The following is a 23508-nucleotide window of genomic DNA, read 5'->3' as shown; positions in this document are numbered from 1 at the left end:
AAAATAGTCCAATAGAGAGAGAGTTCCTTGCACAGGCAAGTCAAGAAGACTCCTTTTTGGTGCACTCTTGTACTCTATGTTATATATGACGTATGAACAATTTGTGGAAAAATTATGAATTCTAAAACATCAATTTTGTTAACATACTCATTAAAATAATGGCACAAAAACTATTTTTATATTAAAAATATGGGTCACGTATAATATATGGTATCAGTTCTGTTTGAAAAAGTTTAAATTAACCTTCTATGCCAGTGCTCCAAAAAGGAGTCTTCCTGACTTGCCTATGCAAGGAACTCTTTCTCTAGTGTATCTCAATGTGTAACACGTGTTTCAGATGTTATGCTCCAGAAGAAATGTGTCTCCTGATATTTAAGGTGCCTATAGAAAGCTATGATATCACCCACTTAGTGCTCCCCTTGTGAAGGTGCTTCCTTTAAGTACAGTATAAGTAAATGTCGCATATGTTAATACAAATTCCTCATATCATGTTCATTTATGAAAAATTGCTAATAAATATACATGTGCTCCACTATTATTACTACATTTATACATTATTGTTGTTTTCTTTTATAGACACAATGGACTTTTATTTCCTCCTCAACACCAACTAAGTTTTCTGGATTTTGATTGGTTATCACAGACTTCTAAATACATGTACTCTCACTTAGTTGAACTTTTTTTAATGGATTTTTATTACGACCATATTGGTATTTTCTAGTGATGTGCGTGGACCCCTGTGTTTAGGTTTTGCACTATTACAAATATGTATTTGATTTGGTTATTGAAATAAGTGTGGTGGCACTTATGTACGGGCCTTAAAGTAAGGATATGTTAGACCTGCACAACTATTACTGAGCAGCTCATTGTCCAGCCCCCTCCCACCACACACACACTGTCCCCATCCTACCTTTACCATGCAGGGAAAATACAGGATAATATTAAAGGTAGCGCACACTGGCAGTTTTGTTTTTACACCTAAATTTTGAATTGAGCTAGGTAGGAGTCAGACACGATCTTCCCAACTTTAAATCCCTAATATTCTCATTAGTGCAACATGATTTTGCCAAGGTGCAAATTTGCTCCTATTTACTCCTTTTTTTTGCTTTGCTTCCAACCCTGCATGAGCCCATAATGCATAACTAGTAAATACGTCACGTGTTTACATGAATGCTAATTTTGCATTCATTTAAATCTAATATTGATTTAAAAGAATTATCAAATCTATTCTGAGGATGTCCTGTCCAGGGAAAAAATGTGCTGAGTCTGAGGTATCTGTATTGATGGTTCTCATCCCAGTCATATTTATATTGCTGCCAAGTCCACCTCAGGCATCAACCCACTGTGGCGGCCACATTCCATTGCAAGGACAGATAGAATTCTTGAAAGAGGAGTGGAGAGTTGCATGGCCCAATTTTTAGAAGCACAGTGTCACGATCCCACAATAAAAAGCACTAATGTGCTCCGCAAGATTTTACCCCAAGACTTTGCGGTCTTGAGACCAGCAGTTCTGCCAGTTAAGCTACATCAGTTCCTGTTTAGTTTACCTTTTGTTTTGTTAATATTGTATCTTCTAAATGTCCTTTGCTTTCTGCCCACCTCCTGGCCTCAGCCAATCTCTTGCAGGCTGAGGGTATTTAAGGCAGGAAGTCAAAACACTCAGTGCTGGTTATATGGTCTGTTTGTCTGGACTATGCTGTACCGGCTGCTGTTCTGTATCCTGAATCTCGTTGCTGACCCAGTTTTGTTCTATCGATTCTGTTACCTTCGGGCATGTTTCCTGGATATTCGTCAAATCTGCCGCTTGCCCTGGACTGTACCTACTGTAGCTATTCTGATTGCCGGCAGCTCTATCTGCCTGTCTCTGGATCTTACCCCTGTGACCTGCACTTCAGTTCATAGTAATAATCCTACTGTCCTGTCCTATTCTCAATGGTCATGCTCGGTACTTACATGGAGGACCTTGACCTTTTGGGTGCTAACAGCAAAGTCCAAATCTCTTTGTGTGGGTCTCTGTGAACAGATGACTCACATTAGACTCTGTGCCTCTGCGCTAAGTAGCTCCAAACTGAGCTGATCTCACCAGAATCTCAACATCACTGGTGAGATTCATAACACCGTTCATTCTGAATTGTAACCCTCAGCAAGTTGTACCTCGAAAAGTATGCAGATTCCCAAGCTTCTGTTTTTATACCTGATCTAGTTCCCATTTTGCTGTGCTCTTTGTAGAGGGAGAAGCTAGCATTCCTGGCTACCTAGTTTGATGGCCTGTATCTTCAGAGATTTACGCCATGTTGCATCCTCTTTCTCCTTCAGACCTTTTCCTAGTTGTGGTTCTGAGAAGTCTGGAGTAATGGATTTGGCAAGAGAAGAGTGCCAGCCTGCTCAAAAATTAAGGTTAATGAGCATATTCAATTGGGGATGAGAAAAGCAAAAAACCTGCGCCTGTGAGGTTTACCTGCAGGTGCAGGTTTTTTGCTATTCAATTAGGTGCAGATTTTTTGTATTTTTGTGCTCTGTGAGCTTTTTATTCTCACACCTCCAGAGCAAGTTCGATTTTTCCTAAAATCGTTAATTTCAAGCAAAATCAGCAGAACTTGCTCTGGCATGCCCAATGAGGACTAATTAAGCAGTTGGAAGTTTCCAATTAGCTTAATTAGTCCATAATTACTTACCTTCTGCAGCTCTGTCTTCTACATCTACCTCTGCATCCAGCGTCAGAAGCCGGGACTTCTGCAGCAGGGTGAGTATGTTAGTGTGTGTAAGTGTGTGTGTGACCCCTGGTGTGTGTGGCTCCCCCAGTGTCTATGTGCCCCCCTGAATGGGTGCTGGGAGAACTACATCTCCCAGCAGCCCTTGCCCCTCCCACCAGCCCCTGTAGCCTCCCAGTAGCCCCCTTTCCAGTGAGAAGATAGAGGGGAGGCCACCGGGAGCCGAAGAGACCACCGGAGACCTCTGGGCAGGTAAGTGCAGAATTTTTTATTTATTTTTTTTATGCGGCGTAGGATTTTCAGAGCTGAAAACCCAGCAACCACTTTTTTTTTATTGGATACCGCGGGTATCAGGAGCATGCATACCCGTGGTAATCCAAAATTGGGCACAAGGGGCGCAAGGTTTTTTCCTCGCTAAACCTCGCACCCAATTGAATATGCCCCTATGTCTGCTTGGCATCTCCTCTCACCAAAATGTATATTATATTGAGGTTGTGTTATATTGAGGGGATGTAGTCAGCATCCCGCCATGCGAGATGCCAATGGCCGAAATACCGGCGCTGAAATCTTGACAGCATTGGGATCCCTGCACCAGAATCCCGACAACTGGCATCCCAAAGGTAAGTTTTGGGCATTAGGGGGAGGGTTAGGCACAAGGGTTGAGGATTAGGTTTAGGGTGCCGGGAGAGGGAGGTTAGATTTAGACACTAGGGGGGGGTTAGGTTTAGGCACCGGGGAGGGAGTGTTAGGATTAGGGTGCAGGGAGGGGAGGTTAGGTTTAGGCACTAGGGGGGAGGTTAGGGTTAGGCACCAGGGAGGGTTAGGGTTGGGGGTAAGGGTTAGGCTGACCTTTTTCCTTATGGGTGTCGGGATTCTGACTGTCGGGACGGCGCTGTCGGTATTCTGATCTCATACCCAACCCATATTGAGTATTGTATGTGTTGATTTATATATTGTTGCACTGTTTTTAAATGTTGACAAGTAGGTACTCTTTGTACTGTTAAGAGTTAGTACCATTGCCTAGAAAGTATTACTTGTGGTCACCCGGGTACCCAGCTGCCTGGAGCCAGTCTTAAAAGCCGCACCGACCAGTGGTCAAAGACTTTATATAAAACTTTCATTAGAGGTCAGCCATGTGGTGCCAGAATTGTCAGTCAGTTTACAGGAGTAAACCACAGAAAAACTTATAAATCTTTCTGTGAAGGGGTAACTTGTGCCCCCTAACTGCAGCTCAGTCCCACTCACGATAATATAATAAAATGAAAACAAATATAAGACCGTGTTTCACAAGCGCTGTTAGGATTAGGTAGAAGTTCTTGGCTTTCTCCAAAAAAGGATTTCCTATATTCTCCGACGAATTAGAAAAATAACAGGAAAACCAGGTCACATATAGATACACTGTATTCCTTTTTATCTGGATTCATGAACACCAGTGGACTCAGCCCAAATCAATTAAATACATTCGTCAAAAGGTATAGTTTCCAAAAAATAGTCTTTTATTCACGTATATTCAAGTTAGACGGAGATATATAAATATTCTTAAAAAATATATTTAAAAAAGTATAAAATTAGTCCATACAAATCTGGGGGTCCTCCAATAACCAACGCGTTTCAGAATATGCTTCCTTCCCATAGGGTTGATCCCACTCATATTTACCATTGGTATTACAACTACCTGAAAATTTGTTCCATTACCCATTTTCCATTCCTGGGATGTGAGGGGTGAGAGAATATATTCATGGTCCTTATGGAGTAGAGTGGAACAAACAATGATAATATTATAGGGGAATGTTCGGATTGGATGGACTATTTTTATACTTAACAGGTTGAAGAAGAGGTATGAATTTGTAAATATATTGTTGAGAAAATGGCAAATCATAGGGTCTGAGTAAATAGGAGTAAGCAAAGCTGTATGTCAGACTGAGACTTCCAAAACTATGGATTAAATGGATCGTACTTCAAAGAAAAAGGTACCAAAACAGTATAAACCCTAAGAAACAATTTCCCTGGATGTCCATTCAGTGATAGCACAATGTTCCCGAAGCCAATGTGCAGGAGATGAAGAATGAAAACAGCAAGGGGGATGCATGAACTTTATTTCATACAGATGTTTGTTTGACACCACAATCTTCCACTCATCAATAGTTTCTGTTATTGGGAAACCGTCCTCAGTGCATGTAACATCTCCATCCTTACATCATAATTATATCACTCACATGCATCCTGCAATTCCTACCCAATCACAGTTTTTGCTCTGCACATGACCACACAGGGCAGCACCGCCCCCAACAGTGACATCGGTGGGGCCGCGCCCCCTTCGCCAGCCGGTCGTGCCCCCTTTTCGGGTGCACGCGCTACTGCACCTGCACCCGGACACCCTGCCCGCTCCAAATCCTGGCAGGAACACTACTTATGGTATCAATTTATTACATTTCTCATGTTTAATACTTTACTGTACAATCACTTTTTTTCTTTTTACTCTGTACCACAGCAGTCCAGGCTCACATCTTTACTCCAACAATAAGAAGTCTTTCTTTTATACTGTTACATTATTTAGCTGCAGCACCTAAACTTTAACACCCTAACACAGAAATGATCACTATTAAAGTTCTCCAGGTTACGGTGGTTGGTGGTGTGAATCCGCTTATTGGTATAGCATATTTCAGAAAAGTGCTTCTACCTGAACTAATTAAGAGCGTTGTATCAATGCTTTGGACAATATATATGTTTTGGGTGTATTCTGACTGATAAAAACAAGGGCACTATCAATAATGTCAATACCACAATTCTGACTAAAGTTTCTACTACTGTCTAACAGTAAAGTTTCACTGTTGATAAAATTCTTTCTATATACAGTATTAACCTCTAGAAAAAACAGCTATTGCACTATTTAACAACATTGTCCAGGAGAGACTGAAAAGCAGACACTCCTGGACAAAGATTAGAACAAGTAATTACATGTCAGGCCAACCTTAAAGGGGAGGTCTTTTACGGCTATAGTGTCTCCCAGCTGGCAGCAAGATTGGCTGCTTCAGCCAGGGGTCAGCAGATATCTTCAAAGATGTATATTTTGAATATACTACACCTTTCTATATGTATGTTGAGGCTATGGCCACAGTGAGAAAGATAGGCATGTCAATGCATGGGAGGAATAACTATGCACCTTTGTAAATATTAGGCACCCCCTGCTGATGGTGCACCATGGGGATTTCCATCAACTCTAGCAGGCCCAGGTACTTAGTACCCAAGTTCCCCCTGTTGGAGCCCCTGGTTGGGGCAGAGCTCTTATAAAATATATGTAATCTATCATAGCACGTTTCCACCTCCACCATTATAAACATGGCCTAATCTACCAGATTACATTTTTGATGAATCATCAAGGTCATAGTTTGACAGCTCTCATCTGCAAATACACAATAAAAAAAAAATAAGAAGAAGAATTTTTGTTTTTTATAGTTTCACCTTTAATGTAACTACTGTACATCACACTAAAAATGTGGTATGTTGTTTGTATTTGATTCATCTTACTACTTTATTATAGAAAAGTTGAATATTGGCAAATTATGCAAAGCAATCCAAACATTCCGGAGTAAGCTTTACGAAAAAGGAGTTATCTAAGATCTCCATGGATGTATTCAGAAAAAAAAGAAATTCATTGTTTATCCTTTGGACTCCAGCAAGGATATGATTTAGGAAGCATTGTCGTTATTACAGCAATGTTTATTAGCTTTCTATCCACTAATGACTTCCAGATGGTGCCTGGTTTTGTAGAAGTGGCTGCATGAAAAGTCCAACAGTTCCTGCAACGCAAACAATGATAAAGATCCATAGAAACAGTCTATCCACGACCATGGCAACATACTTCCAGTCTTCAATGATCTAGAAGAGACAAGAATATATGTGTTAATATCACCATCTCCACTGCGCCCTGGAGTCTAGGGGACTGATGAAGAGTTGAAAGTAAACCAGCTGGGTCATTCCATGGTAACTCACATTATAAAGTGAAATATAAAGTATATGCAGAACTATCAACAGCAAAAGGATTTTATTTACAGAGAAAATAATAAGACAGGTCATGCATTAAAAACTGTATACAGGAATTGCTTATTGTTTGCTATGTCACTTTGTAACCTGAGTTACCATGGAATGACCCACCTGCAATTGCTCACGTATTGTATACACAGAGTTACATCTGAATATTCACTTGATTTCTGAGTCGTACGCAGCTCTGCGAGGGGACTGCCCTTATCTGAACACTTGATTTCATAGTATTTATCATTATCAGTGGACAGTTGCACCCGATAGCAAAGAAAGTTCATGCTAATAGCCCGAAGGTGAGACAGTTGTTGATGACCCCCCCCCCCCTCGCATTCGCTACTGACATCCCAAGCCCAGCACTCAAACACACCACAAGGGTTAAGCTAGGCTTTTTGTCACCAGGGGCAAAGATTCAGCTTGGCGTACTCCCCTCCCCCCTCCCCCTAGTATATAGTAGTCACACTCTACCAATATGACAGGCATCACAGTGACCGCCACACAATACATACGGCATCACAGTGAGCATAACAGTGACCAACATATAACTCAGTAACATTAGTTACCACCATATAATGCAAAGAGCATCAGTGACTGCCAAACAAAACATATAACTTTGCATTGAGCATTACAGTGACCGCCATATACAGCAGAGAACATTACAGTTACCACCATATAATGCAGAGCATCAGTGATGCCATGCAATACACCAGGCATCCATTTGACCACCACACAATACAAAAAACATTGAATCTGCTTGGGTAAACACCACACAAAGCAACACCAGAGCTGTAGCCAGATATACAGTATTAGCGCCGTGAGTGAGAAAGCACCGGAGCCTCCTCCCCTCCCCATCTCCTGGCCTAGAACAAAAATAAAGGTTTTTTTTTTCTCATTTCTAAACATATTTACATACAAAGAGTCTGAGAAAAACATAGGTGGCACTCACGAGATTATCTGTACCCTGACGGAAGGGCACCTTGCAACCATGAATCATATTTTTTTGCAAAATCCCATGAGTGCCACTTATGTTTTTCTCAGACTCTGGGCAGAACAGTGATTTCTATTTCCATATTGGGAAGGCACCAGTGTTGCCACCAAACACACTGAGCCTGCAGCTGTGCTTCGCTGCACTGTAGTGAAGCAGAGCGGAGACAGTCACAACCCTCAGCACTGCTGAAGGGTGATCAAGGATCACCCATAATTTTAAAGGACCTCACAGCTGCAGCTCCATGCTGAACCTGGAGAAATAGAGGAGGTCAGGGTGCCCCCATAAGGCTGATGCCCGGAGGCGACCGCCTCCATTTTCTGCTTAAGTTCCGCTCCTGGTACCTTGCCTATACTAAGTGTAAAAGATCCATCTAAAAACAGGTATGATTATGCCTCTCTGTCACCTTTGTCACATGCAAAATCCCAGTAACAACCCAATTACACCCCTTCAAATGCAAGGGGTACATAATTGCTGTTCTTTGGGCTGCCCCCTGCAGGTCGGCACTGTGGGTGGTGTGGTGAAGTGGCAGGTGCTGGGGGCATTACAATTACCAGAATTATGAAGTAGGGGCACGATGACGTAATTCAACATGAATCGCGTCATTGGCCATCTGTACCGCTCACTTCACTCAGTAAGTGTCAGGATCCGTCCTGTCCGGATCCATCAGGATAGTCAGCGGACACATGATCAGAGACCCCTGGGCAATAACTCGATAACTTGGTGATACCGGACTAGGCTGGTACTTAACTTAGACCGGACTGGAGTCGGATACTTGAGCTGGACCAGACTCGGACTGGAGTTTGAAATTCAAACCGGACTGGAGTGAGACTTGGATAATACTTCGCTGAGTGAAGCTCTGAGGAGTACAGGAGTGCAGGACTGACCAGGACAAGGTGCAATACTGTACTGTCTGGATATAGCTGTGCTTGAACAGGGCGAAATGGTCACTGGATGTTGATGGAAATGGACTGTGTGTTGGGTGCAATGACTGGACGTGAAGGTATAGTACACTACACACTGAATCAGGTTAACTCACAGAAGATACAGGCAGAGGCATCACTGGTGATATGCAGTGCGCACTTTGGATACCCTCCGCTCGCCAGAGCCGCACCCGGCGAAAAGGAGGCATAACCTAATTAAAGTGGGCGTGGCCTTGTGGGCAATCTGCTCTGTCGACTCCTCTTCTAGGGAAGGCTGTGGTAAACACTGTAATGAGATGCAGGCTGGAGGCACAGGTGGAATCTCACACAGAACTTAGGGGTCTAATTACTAAGCACTGAATGGAGATAAAGTAATCAGAGATAAACTACCAGCCAATCAGCTCCTAACTTCCATGTCGCAGGCTGTGTTTGAAAAATGACAGTTATCTGTCCACTTTATCTGCATCCAAAGCTTAGTAAATAGACCCCTTAGCCTGTAGTGAAGCTTAGCAGTCATAACATACAAAGCTGTAATGACTGAAAACTAGTGAGCTTATAGGTTTACTGAAGGCAGAGGTAAATGGCTGCAGTCTCAGAAGCCGAATGAAAAACTGCAGACAGCAGGCAATACAGATGAGGAATACAATGAGGCAGGATTCAATTACCAGGAATTGTAGAACACACTCAGGAGCCAGGGATAGCAAAAGCTAGTGGCAAGCAGGAGCTAGAAAATCAGGCTGTGACTTGCTAGGAATCAGAATGACTTATGTTCTGGCACAAAACAAAAGGCAGACAAGGTATACATAGGAAGTGCAAGTCTTTGATTGGTTGCTAATGTCATGCTCCAACAGCAACAGTTCACAAGACAAACAAGAAACCTGACCAGTAGGCCAGGCAACAAGGTAAATCCAAAAACAAACACAAAATCTTGATTGTACCAGACAGGTTCATAACAGGAAGTGGGCGGCCAGGTGGCAGTTAGTGCCAAAAGACTTGCCCACTCTTTCAGGCGGCTAGAAGTGCCACTCAATTTTTGGGATTCGTAGGCAAGTATGGAGTAGTGACTGAATTGCAAATGACTAGATTTCCCATAGATGCGTATGCTCCGCTCCAGGGCATGTTCAGCATAAAAATACGCAAATAATATGTGGCAATCCAGCTTGTGTTCAACATTGCACCAGCCACTAGGTGTTTAGTCACTTTAACAGGGAGTACCGGTAATTGACAATCATAAGCTTATGTACAATAGGTGATGGAAATTATTTAAATTTAGTATTTTGTGTTTAGAAAAAAAAAACTAGATATTTCCATTAATGTTTTGTTAATATGCATAATGTAATGTTAATATACATAATGTAATGTTAATATACATAATGTAATGTTGATATACATAATGTAATGTTGATATGTCTGTTTCCTTTAATAATAAATAATAATAATAAATTAAAGGGAATCCTCCCGTCTGTAAGTATTTTTGCATTTGAAACAAATACACCTTCAGCAATATATAATAAAGGCTGAATTTCAATAGACCGGAGGTCAAAATATATTTTGTAAGTGTAAAACATTTCAGCCACATTGAAATGTATGTAACATATGAAAAATTATATAACCATAGAATGTGTTCTTTCTGTAGTTTGCTCACATGTATACGGTGAATATTTATACATTTTTAGCCTCTACTATTATATATTATACTAATGACAACCAAGTTATTTGTCTGCTAATCACAAGGAAACGGGAAACAATGTGATTCCAAAATGGAAGACAATTATGGCACATGTAATAAAAATATGTACAGTAAATCTATAGGAGCCCAGAAACAAGTTTAAAACGTAAAGGGTTTTTTAACCAGATGAGAGTGTGGTCAGTCTTCCCTAATTCCAAAATTGATAGATTTATGGGCCTCCTTAGTCAAGGTTATATTTGATGAAATCACTGGATTTCCTGGTAACAACGCGTAAGCACAGCCATCTGCACTGGGCAGTACATGTAGTTCACTTCTAATGCCTGTACCTGGACTGGATGAATACAATTAAGGGGTCTAATTACTAAGCAGTCTTAGGAGATAGAGTGAAAAGTGATAAGGTGCCAGCCAATCAGCTCCCAACTGTAATTTTTCAAACACAGCCTGAGAGATGGCAGTTAGCAGCTGATTGGCTGGCACCAGTAGCGGCTCCAGGCACGGCCAAGCAGGTCCGTCGCCCGGAGCGCTACGGTTTCCGGAGGGCGCAGGAAATGCCTCCCTCCCTCCCAGTGCTATAGGACATATTTAAGCTCATGGGGAGGGAGCGGAGGAGGGAAAGGGTGGCAACACAGGACGGCGCTGGGCGCAGCACAGCCTAGCGCCGGCCCTGGCTGGCACCTTATCACTTTTCACTCTGTCTCCTAACACTGCTTAGTAACTAGACCCCTAAGAGGTCCATTTACTAAGCAGTGTTAGGAGACAGGGTGATAAGAAAGTGATAAGGTGCCAGCCAATCAGCTCCGAACTGTCATCTCACAGGCTGTGTTTGAAAAATGACAGTTGGGAGCTGATTGGCTGGCACCTTATCACTTTCTTATCACCCTATCAGCTCCCAACTGTCATTTTTCAAACACAGCCTGTGAGATGACAGTTGGGAGCTGATTGGATGGCATCTTATCACTTTCTTATCACTTTTCACTCTGTCTCCTAACACTGCTTAGTAAATAGACCCCTAAATCTTCATTGACAACTTTTTTCCAGCAGCCACCATACTGAGCCGCCATTTATAAACTGCCACTGCTGACACGTGAGTATCACATGTTGTGGGTAATGATTTTGTATATTGTAAATGCTCAGACAGACTTAATGATGTTTAGGACCCTTTCTTTCACAAAAAGATATGTGCAGAGTCTTACTAATGGCAGATCTCCATCTTGTCTCAAACTATGGCAGAAGTCATCCCAAGTACTATATTCACAGATGGCCAACCTTGCACATTTTCCTGTGCACCTTTACGGAGCAAGGGAAAATGCACAATACTGGGGGCCTTGAGGTGCTAGTGTTCCAATAATATTTCTGGTACCTCTCTCCCATCTCCAAAAATAAAAGACCCCCCTTTAAGCCATATTAATTTGTGGTCGGAATAACCCAGTAGTCAAAAAACCATTCATAGATGAATTTGTCTTTAAATTAGTCATTACATCCACCAGAGCTGCATTTGTGTTAAAAAACAGAAGTGATAATGAATATGTCTGTTGCTAGCATTCTTACTAGCATTTCTGAGGTCATTGGTGGTCAGCGCAACTGAATGTAACATGAAGCATTAGAATAATACACAGAAATTAGACGAATAGAAGTACTAGCAAAAACGCCATCGGGTATTGAGTCATTAAAAACAATATTTTCATGCATTGTAATTCCATTTAACATATGTAAGTAACATTAGTGGCTACCAGGCCTAAGTGACAGAAACTGACATCAATTACACATTTTGTCATTAAATCTTCAATATAGTACCAATAGAAAAATTTAAGTTGGTAAAAAAACGAATATAGCACTGGAAGGGTGCGAGTTGCCGTTAAAATCCAAGCAATGGCACCACATCTCGCACTCCTCCCCGCCCGCTACAAGCCCGAATTCGCACAATTTTGCTTGGAGCCCTATGGGGCTGCGAGCACTTTTCTACGAGTTTGGGCTGCCGCAAAGTGCGGCTGTTGCAGCGATGACTCACAACCGCAAGATCATCGCGGCTAAATGGGTTGACCCCATAACCTGTTACACTGAATATACTATAAATATCTGCACATAATGTAAACAATGTACCTGCCTATAAAATATATATTTAACAACTACAATAAAGAAAGTTATTAAATATTATCAGCTTCAATTGGTGTCTCTAGTAGGTTATGATATATGTGAGGGAGTTATAAGCATTGCAATCACAGCCTTGTATATCAAAATACAAATTAAGAGCACAAATGTTATTTTATTCAGTGAAATATGCAGTGAAGTGTTGCTAGTGCCAGGGGCCGAAACTGAATGTGTGCCCTTTTCTTTCTTAATGCAAATTAGCATAAACATGTGCATTAGCCTGTTATACACTATAAAAAAACAAAAGGGGAGATTTATCAAATCTTGGAGAGAGATAAAGTGGAGAGAAGTAAAGTACAAGCCAATCAGCTTCTGTCATTTTACAGGCTGTGTTAGAAAAATTACGATTAGTAGGTGTTTGGTTGCTACGAGCAACTTCTCCACTGTATCCCTCTCCAAGATTTGATAAATCTCCCCCAAAATGTATTCTGGAAATGCTTATTAGATCTATCATTACATGGTTTCTAATACTTTGGTGTCCCCAAATCCTGCCCCCTTAGCCAGCTGCCTTTCCTCCCTCACTATAATAGCAGCATTTGCCAGTATTATATAAGTAGAAATATAATCTGTGTGACAATGCATTCCATGTGTACACAGATGGTTCTTACACTTTGGTCTTCATCGTCACTCTTCATGTGATCTGCTATGAAGCTCACACCCTCCATAGCTTCTTGAACCTGTGGGGAGAACTTTCTGTTGTGTCTATATCGGACATCTTGATTTCTAGGATGTTCAGGCTGTTCGTTTACTCTCTGATCATATCCTTTTGCATGAGCTGCATTTGCAAAGCAGCCAGAGTTCATCTGGGCGTTCGGCTGGCAACTGCGTCGTTTTTGACTGGAAGAGTTCTGTTCTGGTCTTTTTATAAACAGAAACACAGGAAGCCTTTCCAAAAAACAGTTTTTTACCCATTGTGGCATTGTGTGGGTGCTAGGAGACCTATGATGGACATTAAGGACACAAACACTAGTGACAATGGAAAATGTCACTAGAACCATAGTGAACATCAGGTACTTTCCAATGAGTGGAACATCAAGAGATGTAGGTGGGACAATTTTAGAGATTAATAGCAGGAATACAGTCAGAGCTAGGAGAACAGATATGCACAAGGTCATCTTCTGCCCACAGTCCGAGGGAAGGTAAAACACCAATATCGCTAATGATGTAATAAGAATACAAGGTATGATCAAATTGATCGTATAGAACAGAGGTTTTCTTTTGATGATAAAATCATAGGTTACATCAACATAGGTTGGATCAAGTGGGTTGACAGTTCTCCTTCCAGGAAGTTTTATGATATCCCATTCTCCACTTGGTGTAAAGTCATCCATACTAGCCGAGGCTGTACTAAGCACAAGATCAATTTCTGTGTAATCATAAGTCCAGGAACGAAACTTCAGAGTGCAGTTCTGCTGGTCGAAGGGAAAATGTTTGACTTCTATTTTGCACGCGCTCTTATAAATAGCTGGAGGTAGCCAAGCGATGCTGCCATTGTACTGCACGATTGCATTGGTGAACAGAGAGACCTCATACGTACCATCAGCACTGGTAAAGAGAATAAGAAACATTAGAGAAGCTTACAGTTAATCTAAAAAGTCTCTCACAATGCATATAATTAGAAGGCAAACAATGTAAAAATATAATTTAAAAATTGCAAGATATGATGCAGACACTAATGGACGGTCAAAAAATAAACTTGCTTACACATGATTATTACTTACAATCTAAGGGCGGTATTCAATTAGTTTCGCACCCGTGGAAAAGTTTCGCCTGCACGATTTTTTGATGACATTGCGTGTTTTGGACGTGGAAAGTTATCGTGCGTGTCCCCGATTTCCGCCGTATTCAATTCCAAAACAGGCGAAACGGTAAGCGGCGAATGCAGAACAGGCGGAAAGTACTGTCAGACTTGAGGAAATCAGCCTTACCCCCTCTAAAAGATGCACTAACATTGGGGATCAATTTAGAAGTGTTCCAATAGCCTTAGTAAAACTAACTGGGGCACTGAAGTTGTTTAAGATCCTTGTTATTAGCGTCCTGGCAAAAATGGTGAAAAATGGCATTAAGCAGTATATTTTGGTGAAAATAAGTAGTCCCATCAAATTTGGAGTGCTTGAAAATGGGTACTAGCTAATTTTAATGTCTCTAAAGTGAAGTTTTAGAAAAGTAAAATTCATCCGTCATACAAGCACCTGCAATCCCAAAAACACTTTGCCCCCTTCTTAGAGCACCCCCAGTAGCTTATTTTGCTAGTGTTTGTAGTTGTCCCCCCACTTTTTTTTTCAAATTCTTTATTTTGGATGGTCAATCATAACAAGAAAAACAGAAAAATAAACATCAAAACCGTGTCACCGACAGAGAACAATAAACAATACAAATATCAAATAGCTTTGCGCAATCAAAAATAAAATTGAATTGGTTAAAACAAAAACAAAATATAAATCAATCTATTAATGGTGACATCGTATATAAATTTATAACCAAATTATCAATACAAATAAGTACTTAAATATAAGACAACAATCATAAGACAGAAGCCATAGGGGAGAGAAGTGGGGGGGGGGTGGGAAGGGGTAGGGGAAAATGACCACAGGAATAAATGGAATAATAAGTTTGAGCTTAAACTAAGAAAAACAAATATAAAATAAGTATATAATAGTGATGGGAAGAAAAAAGGAAAAAAGAAAAAGAGGGAAAGTCTGCGTCTACCCCCCATGGGTCTCCGTACAAGTTCACCTCCCAGAGGAAGATGGGGGTAGATGTCTATGTTAAGCAGAGAGCCAGGGAGCACATACTTGGGCAAATATATGTCCTCTAATATGGAGGTAATAAGTTATCTCTTTCATAGCGGCTATATGCCTAATTTTATTTCAATGTCTCTAAAGTGAAGTTTTAGAAAAGTGAAATTCCTCCGTCATACAAGCACCTGCAATCCCAAAAACACTTGGTCCCTTTTTAGAGCACCCCCAGAAGATTATTTTGCTAGTGTTTGAAGTTGTCTCCCACTTTTGTCATTTTCACCCCTAATTTCAAAGGTGTTTTTTTGGGGGGATCCTGGATTTTTTTAAATCTTTTTTTTGTATGAATTGTACTTTAGGAGGGGGGGGGTGTACCAAGGGTTTTGAGTGGTTTCCCAACATCTGCACCCCTAAATATAGATTTTACAATTCTTTTCACCTGCTATTCTGTGGAGCAAAAATATCGCCTATTTCAGTGCCACATAAGCGAAAATGGAATGGAATAAAAAAACAGGCGAAATTTTCACTAAAAACCACGCGAAAATGGCTTTTTGCTTCTAAATTTCATATGAGGCAGTTTCTTTTGTAAAAGATAGACAGGAGATAGCTAGACAGGAGATCACTTACTGACTGGTTGCTACTGTAGCTATAAGTGCAAGCTGCTGGGAGCCATACAAATCTCGCCTCTAACCAAGCCCATTCTTATTATTGGACTGCTCTCAACCTTTACCATTTTCCTCACCTTCAGTCCCATTGAGTTATTGTATTACTCCCTTACCTGTAACGTAACTTCTCTACACTCTTCCTAACTCTATTAATTTATTACAACTTACTAATGATGACACAGGTCCTTAACAAGGCGCCCTAACATCGTGCGTGGCTTTGGAATGAAATTGGGGGCGTGGCCTAATTACCATAGGTCACGTCTCCTACGTGATGTTATTTGGAGGCGTGCCCGCATGGCACGCCTCCAATTAACGTCAGGCTGGGGGTAAAGCCCAGCTCTCCGTCACTGGCCGGGCTTCCCCAAGCCCTCTCCCGTCAGTGAATGGATGCCGCGTACATGCGCGCTACATTCATTCACAACCCCATCAGTGAATGGATGCCGCGCATGCCCGCAGCATCCATTCACACTCCGGGGGTCCGACACCGCCGCACAAAAAGCGGCAGTGGGGGTCCCCAACCTCCCGATCTGACCACTCCGGCCCCCGGGTGGAACAGTGGGACAGTACTGTCCCGCTGAAATTGCGATGCTGGGGAGGGGTGCGCCCTCTACGGGTGGTGCCCCTGTGCGACCGCACTGGTCGAACACTCCTAGAGCCGGCCCTGTAATGACAGCTCTCATATAATTTGCAAAGAAACTCTGTTCTCTAAGGAATATATAAGTAAATATTTAGTAGTTATACTAAAGAACAATATGTATAGGGTTTGCCACTGTCTAAAATATGTATTCAAGTTATTAGGTTATAATTACATGATATACAAGAGGGGGAGGTGTATCAAAGCTTGGAGATTGCTAAATGGAGAGAGAAAAAGTACCAATAATTCAGGTTCTGTCATTTTTGAAACACAGGCTGATTGGTTGGTACTTTATCTCTCTCCATGTTCTCTCTCCAAGCTTTGATACATCTCCCCCATATACAGATATGCGTAGATGACTTTTGCCCTTGTAAAGTATACAGTTATCTAAAAATGTAAATCTGCAATGGTGTATTATGTTTAGCTGTATAAGCTACAGTATTTTCCAGTACTTATTGTAGAGAACAATGTCTGGCAGCCAGATCTGTTTGGATGGAATACGAAGTTTCTTTATGCCATCATATTCAGCTGGATTCCAGGTCAATCGATAGTCCACCCACTCCTACAGACAGTAAAAGTCATAGGTTACAATCTTTGTCACTCAAGTCCACTTAGTATTATGCAGCATATAGCTTACCAGGTTTTCAATATTCAATGTCTCCTTATCCATATCTTGTATATATGAGTACTACAACTTCCCCAAAGGGAGGAAATTATTAGGATATTGAGCTTCATGATATAAGAAATGTACTACGTTTTGACATGGAAGATTATGGGCCTGGGGCTGAAGGAGGAGGTGTGAGCAGTGGGCCTACTGTGTGGGTGTAACCAGTGCCACGTGGGTGTGTACATCCCCTACACTATCAGCCCCAATGTCTGCCTAAATATCTTAAAGTTGAAACATTCCATCATTTTTTGAGTAAAATAGAAATACAAATTTAATACGTATGATTTATGGCACACAGTGTGGGCAACTGGTCATCATCATTCTGTCATTATGAATGTGACCGGACGCCTTTCGTGTAGGTCCGTCTTGGTCACGGGTTAACGCTTTCGGACTCCCACTCACTGTCAGTGACCGCCTGTCACTGACTCTGCCCACTGCGCCGTGGGCGTTTACTGAAGCTGCCACCACCAAGCTCCTTTCAGCGGCGCTCGAAACCGCTTTTTATGTACAATCAGGCTCCTACCTCGGCACCTGGAACCGCTTCTGCTGCGTATGCGTTTGACTAGCTGCGGCCACACCCCCTGATTGGTGTCAGCTGATTCCTCCTAATCCCTCGCAATGGACCAGGTCTGCACGGTAGCTGGCCGAGGGCTTGAACTTGGAGACGCTGAGCTCTTACCCAGAACAGCCGGAGAACGGAATAGCGTTTGGCACAATTCTGTTGGTCGCAGGATTGAGACGCAATTGAAATCAGGCAAGATGTTTATTGCTCAAAGTCTTAAAAAAGACAACCTTAAAAATGAAGAAGTACATTTAGCATACAGGAATCTTATCAAGTCAGCAGTTCTTCTCCTCATAGAATTTACAGGGTTGTACAACATACAGGGCTCACAGGCCCTCTTTTTATATCATTCTTATACACAATTTCAGAGGGGGGTAAATCCACCCTTGGTTCCACTCAACCAATCATGATTCCTCACATAATATAGTTTAACAACATATTACATTTCAAAGGAGTCACCCAATTTCCTCCTTTCTAATCCACCCAAGATCAGATGGCTTCCTAAAGCATAAATTGAGTCAAAAGGTAAATATAATGCAAATTTCAAGGGCATTTGTCCTTTTACATATCTACAACTAAAACCAGTTTTGGGTTTCCCAGTTTTAACACCTTCTGAGTTCTTAGGAAGTTACATCCAATAGGAGCTCCTTAAAAAACAATCAAATTGTTTTTTTCCACACTTGCTGGGTATTGTACACAGAGACACAGAGGAGCCTTCCTAGCCCGCATTTCAATGAAAGTGATGTAAACGAAGGGTTTGGCCATATGACACTATTCACACCTTCACACAGCAAGCTCCCATCCAGGTCTCACCTGGAGTTTACTGACCACAACAGGTCTTTCTATTCATCAGACTGCTAAATTATATTATGTGAGGAATCATGACTGGTTGAGTGGAACCAAGGGCGGATTTACCCCCCTGTGATTTTGTGTGTAAGAATGATATAAAAAGAGGGCCTGTGAGCCCTGTATGTTGTACAACCCTGTAAATTCTATGAGGAGAAGATCTGCTGACTTGATAAGATTCCTGTATGCTAAATGTACCTCTTCATTCGGAAGGTTGAGTCTTTTTTAAGACTTTGAGCAATAAACATCTTGCCTGACTTCAATTGCGTCTCAATCCTGCGACCAACAGAATTGCACCAAACGCTATTCCATTCCCCTGCTGTTCTGGGTAAGAGCTCAGCGTCTCCAAGTTCAAGCCCTCGGCCAGCTACCGTGCAGACCTGGTCCATTGCGAGGGATCAGGAGGCATCAGCCGACACCAAGCAGGGGGTGTGGCCGCAGCTGGTCAAACGCATACGCAGTAGAAGCGGTTCCAGGTGCCGAGGTAGGAGCCTGATTGTACGTAAAAAGCGGTTCCAAGCACTGCTGAAAGGAGCTTGGTGGTGGCAACTTCAATAAATGCCCACGGTCCAGATCTAAACTACTTCTCACCAATTGATTTTTCAATGCTGGTGCCCTTCTAGAGATGAATAAGGGTCTCTCGGGTAAGACTTCCCCTATAATGGAGTCCATTGGTGAGAAGTAGTTTAGATCTGGAAATCAGACAAAGTGTAAGATCAAAGGGGTTTTATCGATGTGGGGACTGTTTGATGTGTAAAACTGTGAAATCTACTGATCGTAAGATAGTAGAGTTCGAGGTGAAAGGAATTAGATACCCAATTAGGGAATTCATAACTTGTTCATCTAGGAATGTGATTTACATTCTTGAATGTGTATGTGGGCTTATTTACGTCGGTAAGACAAGCCGCAATTTAAAAGTAAGATTAGCGGAACATGTCTACAATATTCGTAAAGGCCTGGAAACGCACACAGTCTCCTCACATTTTAAAAAGTGTCATGAAGGGAAAGAAAAATGTATTAAAAGGTTTTTAGGTGTCCAACAAATCCTCCCTAAGTGGAGAACACGTGACATGGAAAAACGGCTCTCTCAAAATGAGATGAGATGGATACACCAATTGAGGACCCTTGTTCCCAATGGGTTAAATGGTGAATTCGAGTTGAAATGTTTTCTTACTTAATCAGAGGATTATTTTATTAATTTTATTGGTTTTAGTATTCCTTTCATACTCTTTTTTTCTGCACTTTTTCCTGCATGAGATTTGCACCAATCAGCAACTGTCTGTTTACTTATTAATGACTGTTTTTTATATATATTTATATATTTTTAACCATCTTATTTTTATTTTTATTTTTGGGCTTGAATTTATGAATATATGTGGACACGTATTTGTGGACTTCCGTTTTGGAGGAAAGAAATTATATTATTCCATTTGCTCACTCTGTTTCCATATATAGCTTAAATATGTCACGTGATCGGACCCCGTTGGAACGCAAGGACGTGACTTCCGGGTATGCGTGGAACGCATACACGTGACTTCCGGTTGACGCACCCGGAAATCGCGCTGGATCTGTAATCAGTGAGCGGTGCGGACCACTAATGGGAACAGGTGGGATCATCAATGGGGTATTTAAGGATGGACTGATCTGAGCCTTGCACGCTTCTGACGAAGGACTATAAGTCTGAAACGCATTAAGCGTGGCTCATTGCTGCTTGGACTCCCCGTGTCTTCTGTGTCAGCTGCCCCAGCGTTGTCATCCATGTTGGACCTTGGTATCCGGAACCAGGTACCATTATCCTTCGTTTCATCTGGGACTTGGTGCTGACATCTGCTGGGACCTGTAACCGATCTTTTGACCAGAGGAGACCTATACATGCCTTCATTGGTTTTTATTTTTGTAAGTGTTATCTGTGATTAAAATTGTGCCATTTGAAAAAGGAATCTGCACTATCATTGTTTTATCTTTTATGTGCTCTGCATTGCCTTGGCTGTCCTACTGCATTGAGTGAACAGGAGTTGACACCTGCCGGGATTTATCTGCTGACTCTTTTACCAGAGGAGACGCATACATGCTTTCATGGGTTTTTATCCTGTAAGTGTTACCTGTGATTAAATTGTGCTATGTGAAAAAGGAATCTGCACTATTATTATTTTTTCTTCTATGTACTCTTCTTTGTCCTGACTACCACATTGCGTTTGAGTGAACAGGAGCTGGAAAGCATTTATTATACAGAAATCCACCACTAGAATTTAGAAGGAGGCATGAAGAGGTCGTTTGTTACATACCCTGTGTGTCTATATTAGCCACTATTGGTGTATGTATTTACCAGATTGAAGGACTAGGTTGTGGACTTTAGGTAATTTACTCTATGTTCCCACTAGATGTGTCACATACGTTGGTGATTCTCTGCAAATTCATGTCACTTTATTAGCGCTTTTTCCGGTTCAATATCTATTCTTCTTGCATTGACTCTGAAGTATTTGGGTGTGTACTTTGTTTGCACTGGAATATAGCTGCTTCTGAGTCTTAGTGCGCACTCTTCCAAGCTTACTTGTTATTTTTAAGGTGAGTGGGAGTCCGAAAGCGCTAACCTGTGACCAGGGCCGGCCTAGACGAAAGACGCCAGGTCACAATGAATATTGGCCTATTTTTATGTGGAGACCTGCAGCTGTTGTCCCATCCACCCCATACTAATCTGGTCCTGTGTATTGAGTATCTCTATGTTAAAAGAAATATTCTACAGTATTATATTGAGGAGCGTTTGTACGTATAGAACATTCTGTCTAAGGCAGATGTCTATGCCATCCCCTACTATTCCTATTCCCTACAGCCATCTTCTTGGAGTCTGATTGTTAGCGAGGCTCCAGGAAATTGGCAATTAAAACTCAGTTAACATCTGTCTCAATGACAGTGAAGGCCCAGAAGTTAAATGTTTGTCCCCGGGAGTGACAGCCCGCCACCCAAACCAAACCCAATCCAAGTGCCATGAATGGGTTGTCATTGAAGTTCCGGGAAGCAGGCTGCTAAATCCCTGGAGGAAGGGTATCAGTGACATACAACCTTGTGACAGCCAAGTTCCCTGCACTGAGGGACATAAGAATCAGCAAGAAGCTGCAACACACTCTGAAATTTAGTTCTATGCCCATTCAAGCATGTTTAAATGTGCCACTCGAGGCAAGGTGCTCAGTCTGGTAATATGTTCATATATTAATTCACAAATATACAAGCACATAGTATTCAGCCTAGTGACTTTAAATGGTCAACGGCAGAGATGAGAAAAACAGTTTGATATGCTTTGGTTATTTCAGTGGTGTTACATTAATTTGGAAAATACATTTCTGAAGCTTCTCTCATATGCGAGAATTCAATACTTGGGATTACTAAACTGGACCTTTACAGCGCTTTGGTTAAACACATAAAGTTTCTTTTTTTATCTTCAAAAATGTATTTTAGAATGTCTGTTTGAACCAGAGAAAAGGATGTGAGACAGCCTACCAGTAATAGAACTAATGACACAATAGCAAGTATAGTTCCACAAACAGAATTATGGGGGAGTCACTAATATCTATTCACAGAATTTATTGTTTTGGTTATAGTTTATTTTCTTTAAATCACTTTAGAGTCATAACACGGGACTATATAGTACTTGCCTGATTAAGCCAAACATTAGTTGTCATAATTTGCTCCCGTTCATTCTAAGGTAAAAAGAATACATATATGAAATGAATATATAATTACATTTAACATTTTATTAGCATTTTTTCATATTTGAAATACGAGAAAATCTGCGGTACAAAGTGGTAATTATGTAAAATGAAAACCATACACACAGTATAATCAAACAAAATGATTATCACTGACTTGTATTGTATGATTGCATGTTTGATTGTTCACACATGCACAGTGGACTTAGGGCCTGATTCAGATTTGGGAATAGAGAGAGATATCTCTCTCAACTGTGAACCTGAACAAACCATATTGCAATGCAAGGGGTGTAAATACATAATTTTTTTACATGTGGGGTAAATACTGGCTGCTTTTACATGTAGCCCACAAATACTGCACAGCTTTATTATTACTCTACAATTTAGATGTCAGTTTGGAAACACTCCTCCCAAATCTAAATCTCTCTGCACATTGTAAATCTGCCCCACCTGCAGTGCAGCATGGTTTCACCAAGATGATCAGTTGAGAGAGATATCTCACTCTATTCCCAAGTCTGAATCAGGCCCTTAGGTCCTAATTCAGAGATGTACGCTGACCAGATGGTTAGCGCACTTCTCTGATGTTTGGGTCCTGCGATCTTGAACAGAGGGCCTGATTCAAACCCGTTCGCATGCAGCCTGCCGATGTTTGCAATCTGCGCATGCGTATGCATTGTAGTGCATGTGCTCGAATTAGTCCATGTGATCGGGAAGCGTTTGCTAACTGCGCATAGACAGCTCACTAGAATGAGTGACAGGAGAAGCCGTTTGTGGGTGGTGACAGGGGATGGTCGATGGAAACGGCGGGAGTGGTGGTGAGGATGCAGGTGTGCCTGAGCGTCTCAACACCGTTTCAGAGGTGTGCATAATTAAGGATTTAGGAGAGCTGAGGCCATGGTTGCATCCATGGATGAAGACTTCGAGGGGTATTCAATATGGGAGCAAAAAGTCCGTGCTGGACTTTTCGCTCCACATCGGAGATTTTCCCGGGATAAAGTATCGGGCGCAGGCCCGCTTTATCCCCGTATTCAATATAAAACCTACGAAAATGGGAAGCTGAGAAGTGGGATCTGCGTAAAAAAACAAAATTTTCCTGGAACAAATTGTAGGACCCCTCTAAAGTTGTAAAAACATGCGGGATCACTATGGATACCCCCGTTTTAGCCTGCAAATGAAAGTCGGGGATTTAAATAGCCG

The 23508-nt window shown here is 41.6% G+C and overlaps 1 protein-coding gene across 4 annotated transcripts in view; it reads right to left on the bottom strand.

Annotated features, from left to right (window-relative positions):
* Positions 1–6198: 6198 nt before the first annotated feature.
* CHRNB4 (cholinergic receptor nicotinic beta 4 subunit) overlaps positions 6199–23508 on the bottom strand; it is a 58766-nt gene continuing 41456 nt past the window's right edge. For all 4 annotated transcript variants that reach the window (XM_088444214.1, XM_088444229.1, XM_088444233.1 and 1 more), the window contains 4 exons: positions 22258–22302; positions 16985–17094; positions 13104–14040; positions 6199–6590 (listed from right to left, as the gene is read on the bottom strand). In XM_088444214.1, the coding sequence (XP_088300340.1) occupies positions 6450–6590; positions 13104–14040; positions 16985–17094; positions 22258–22302 (1233 nt within the window). In that variant the 3' untranslated portion in view covers positions 6199–6449. The remainder of the gene's footprint in view (positions 6591–13103; positions 14041–16984; positions 17095–22257; positions 22303–23508) is intronic.

This window comes from Taudactylus pleione, unplaced genomic scaffold (genome assembly GCF_031769625.1).
Source record: "Taudactylus pleione unplaced genomic scaffold, aTauple2 ptg000019l, whole genome shotgun sequence".
NCBI classification, from domain to species: domain Eukaryota; kingdom Metazoa; phylum Chordata; class Amphibia; order Anura; family Myobatrachidae; genus Taudactylus; species Taudactylus pleione.
The sequence above is the reverse complement of the archived record's forward strand: the minus strand, read 5'-3'. Positions and strand labels throughout refer to the sequence as shown.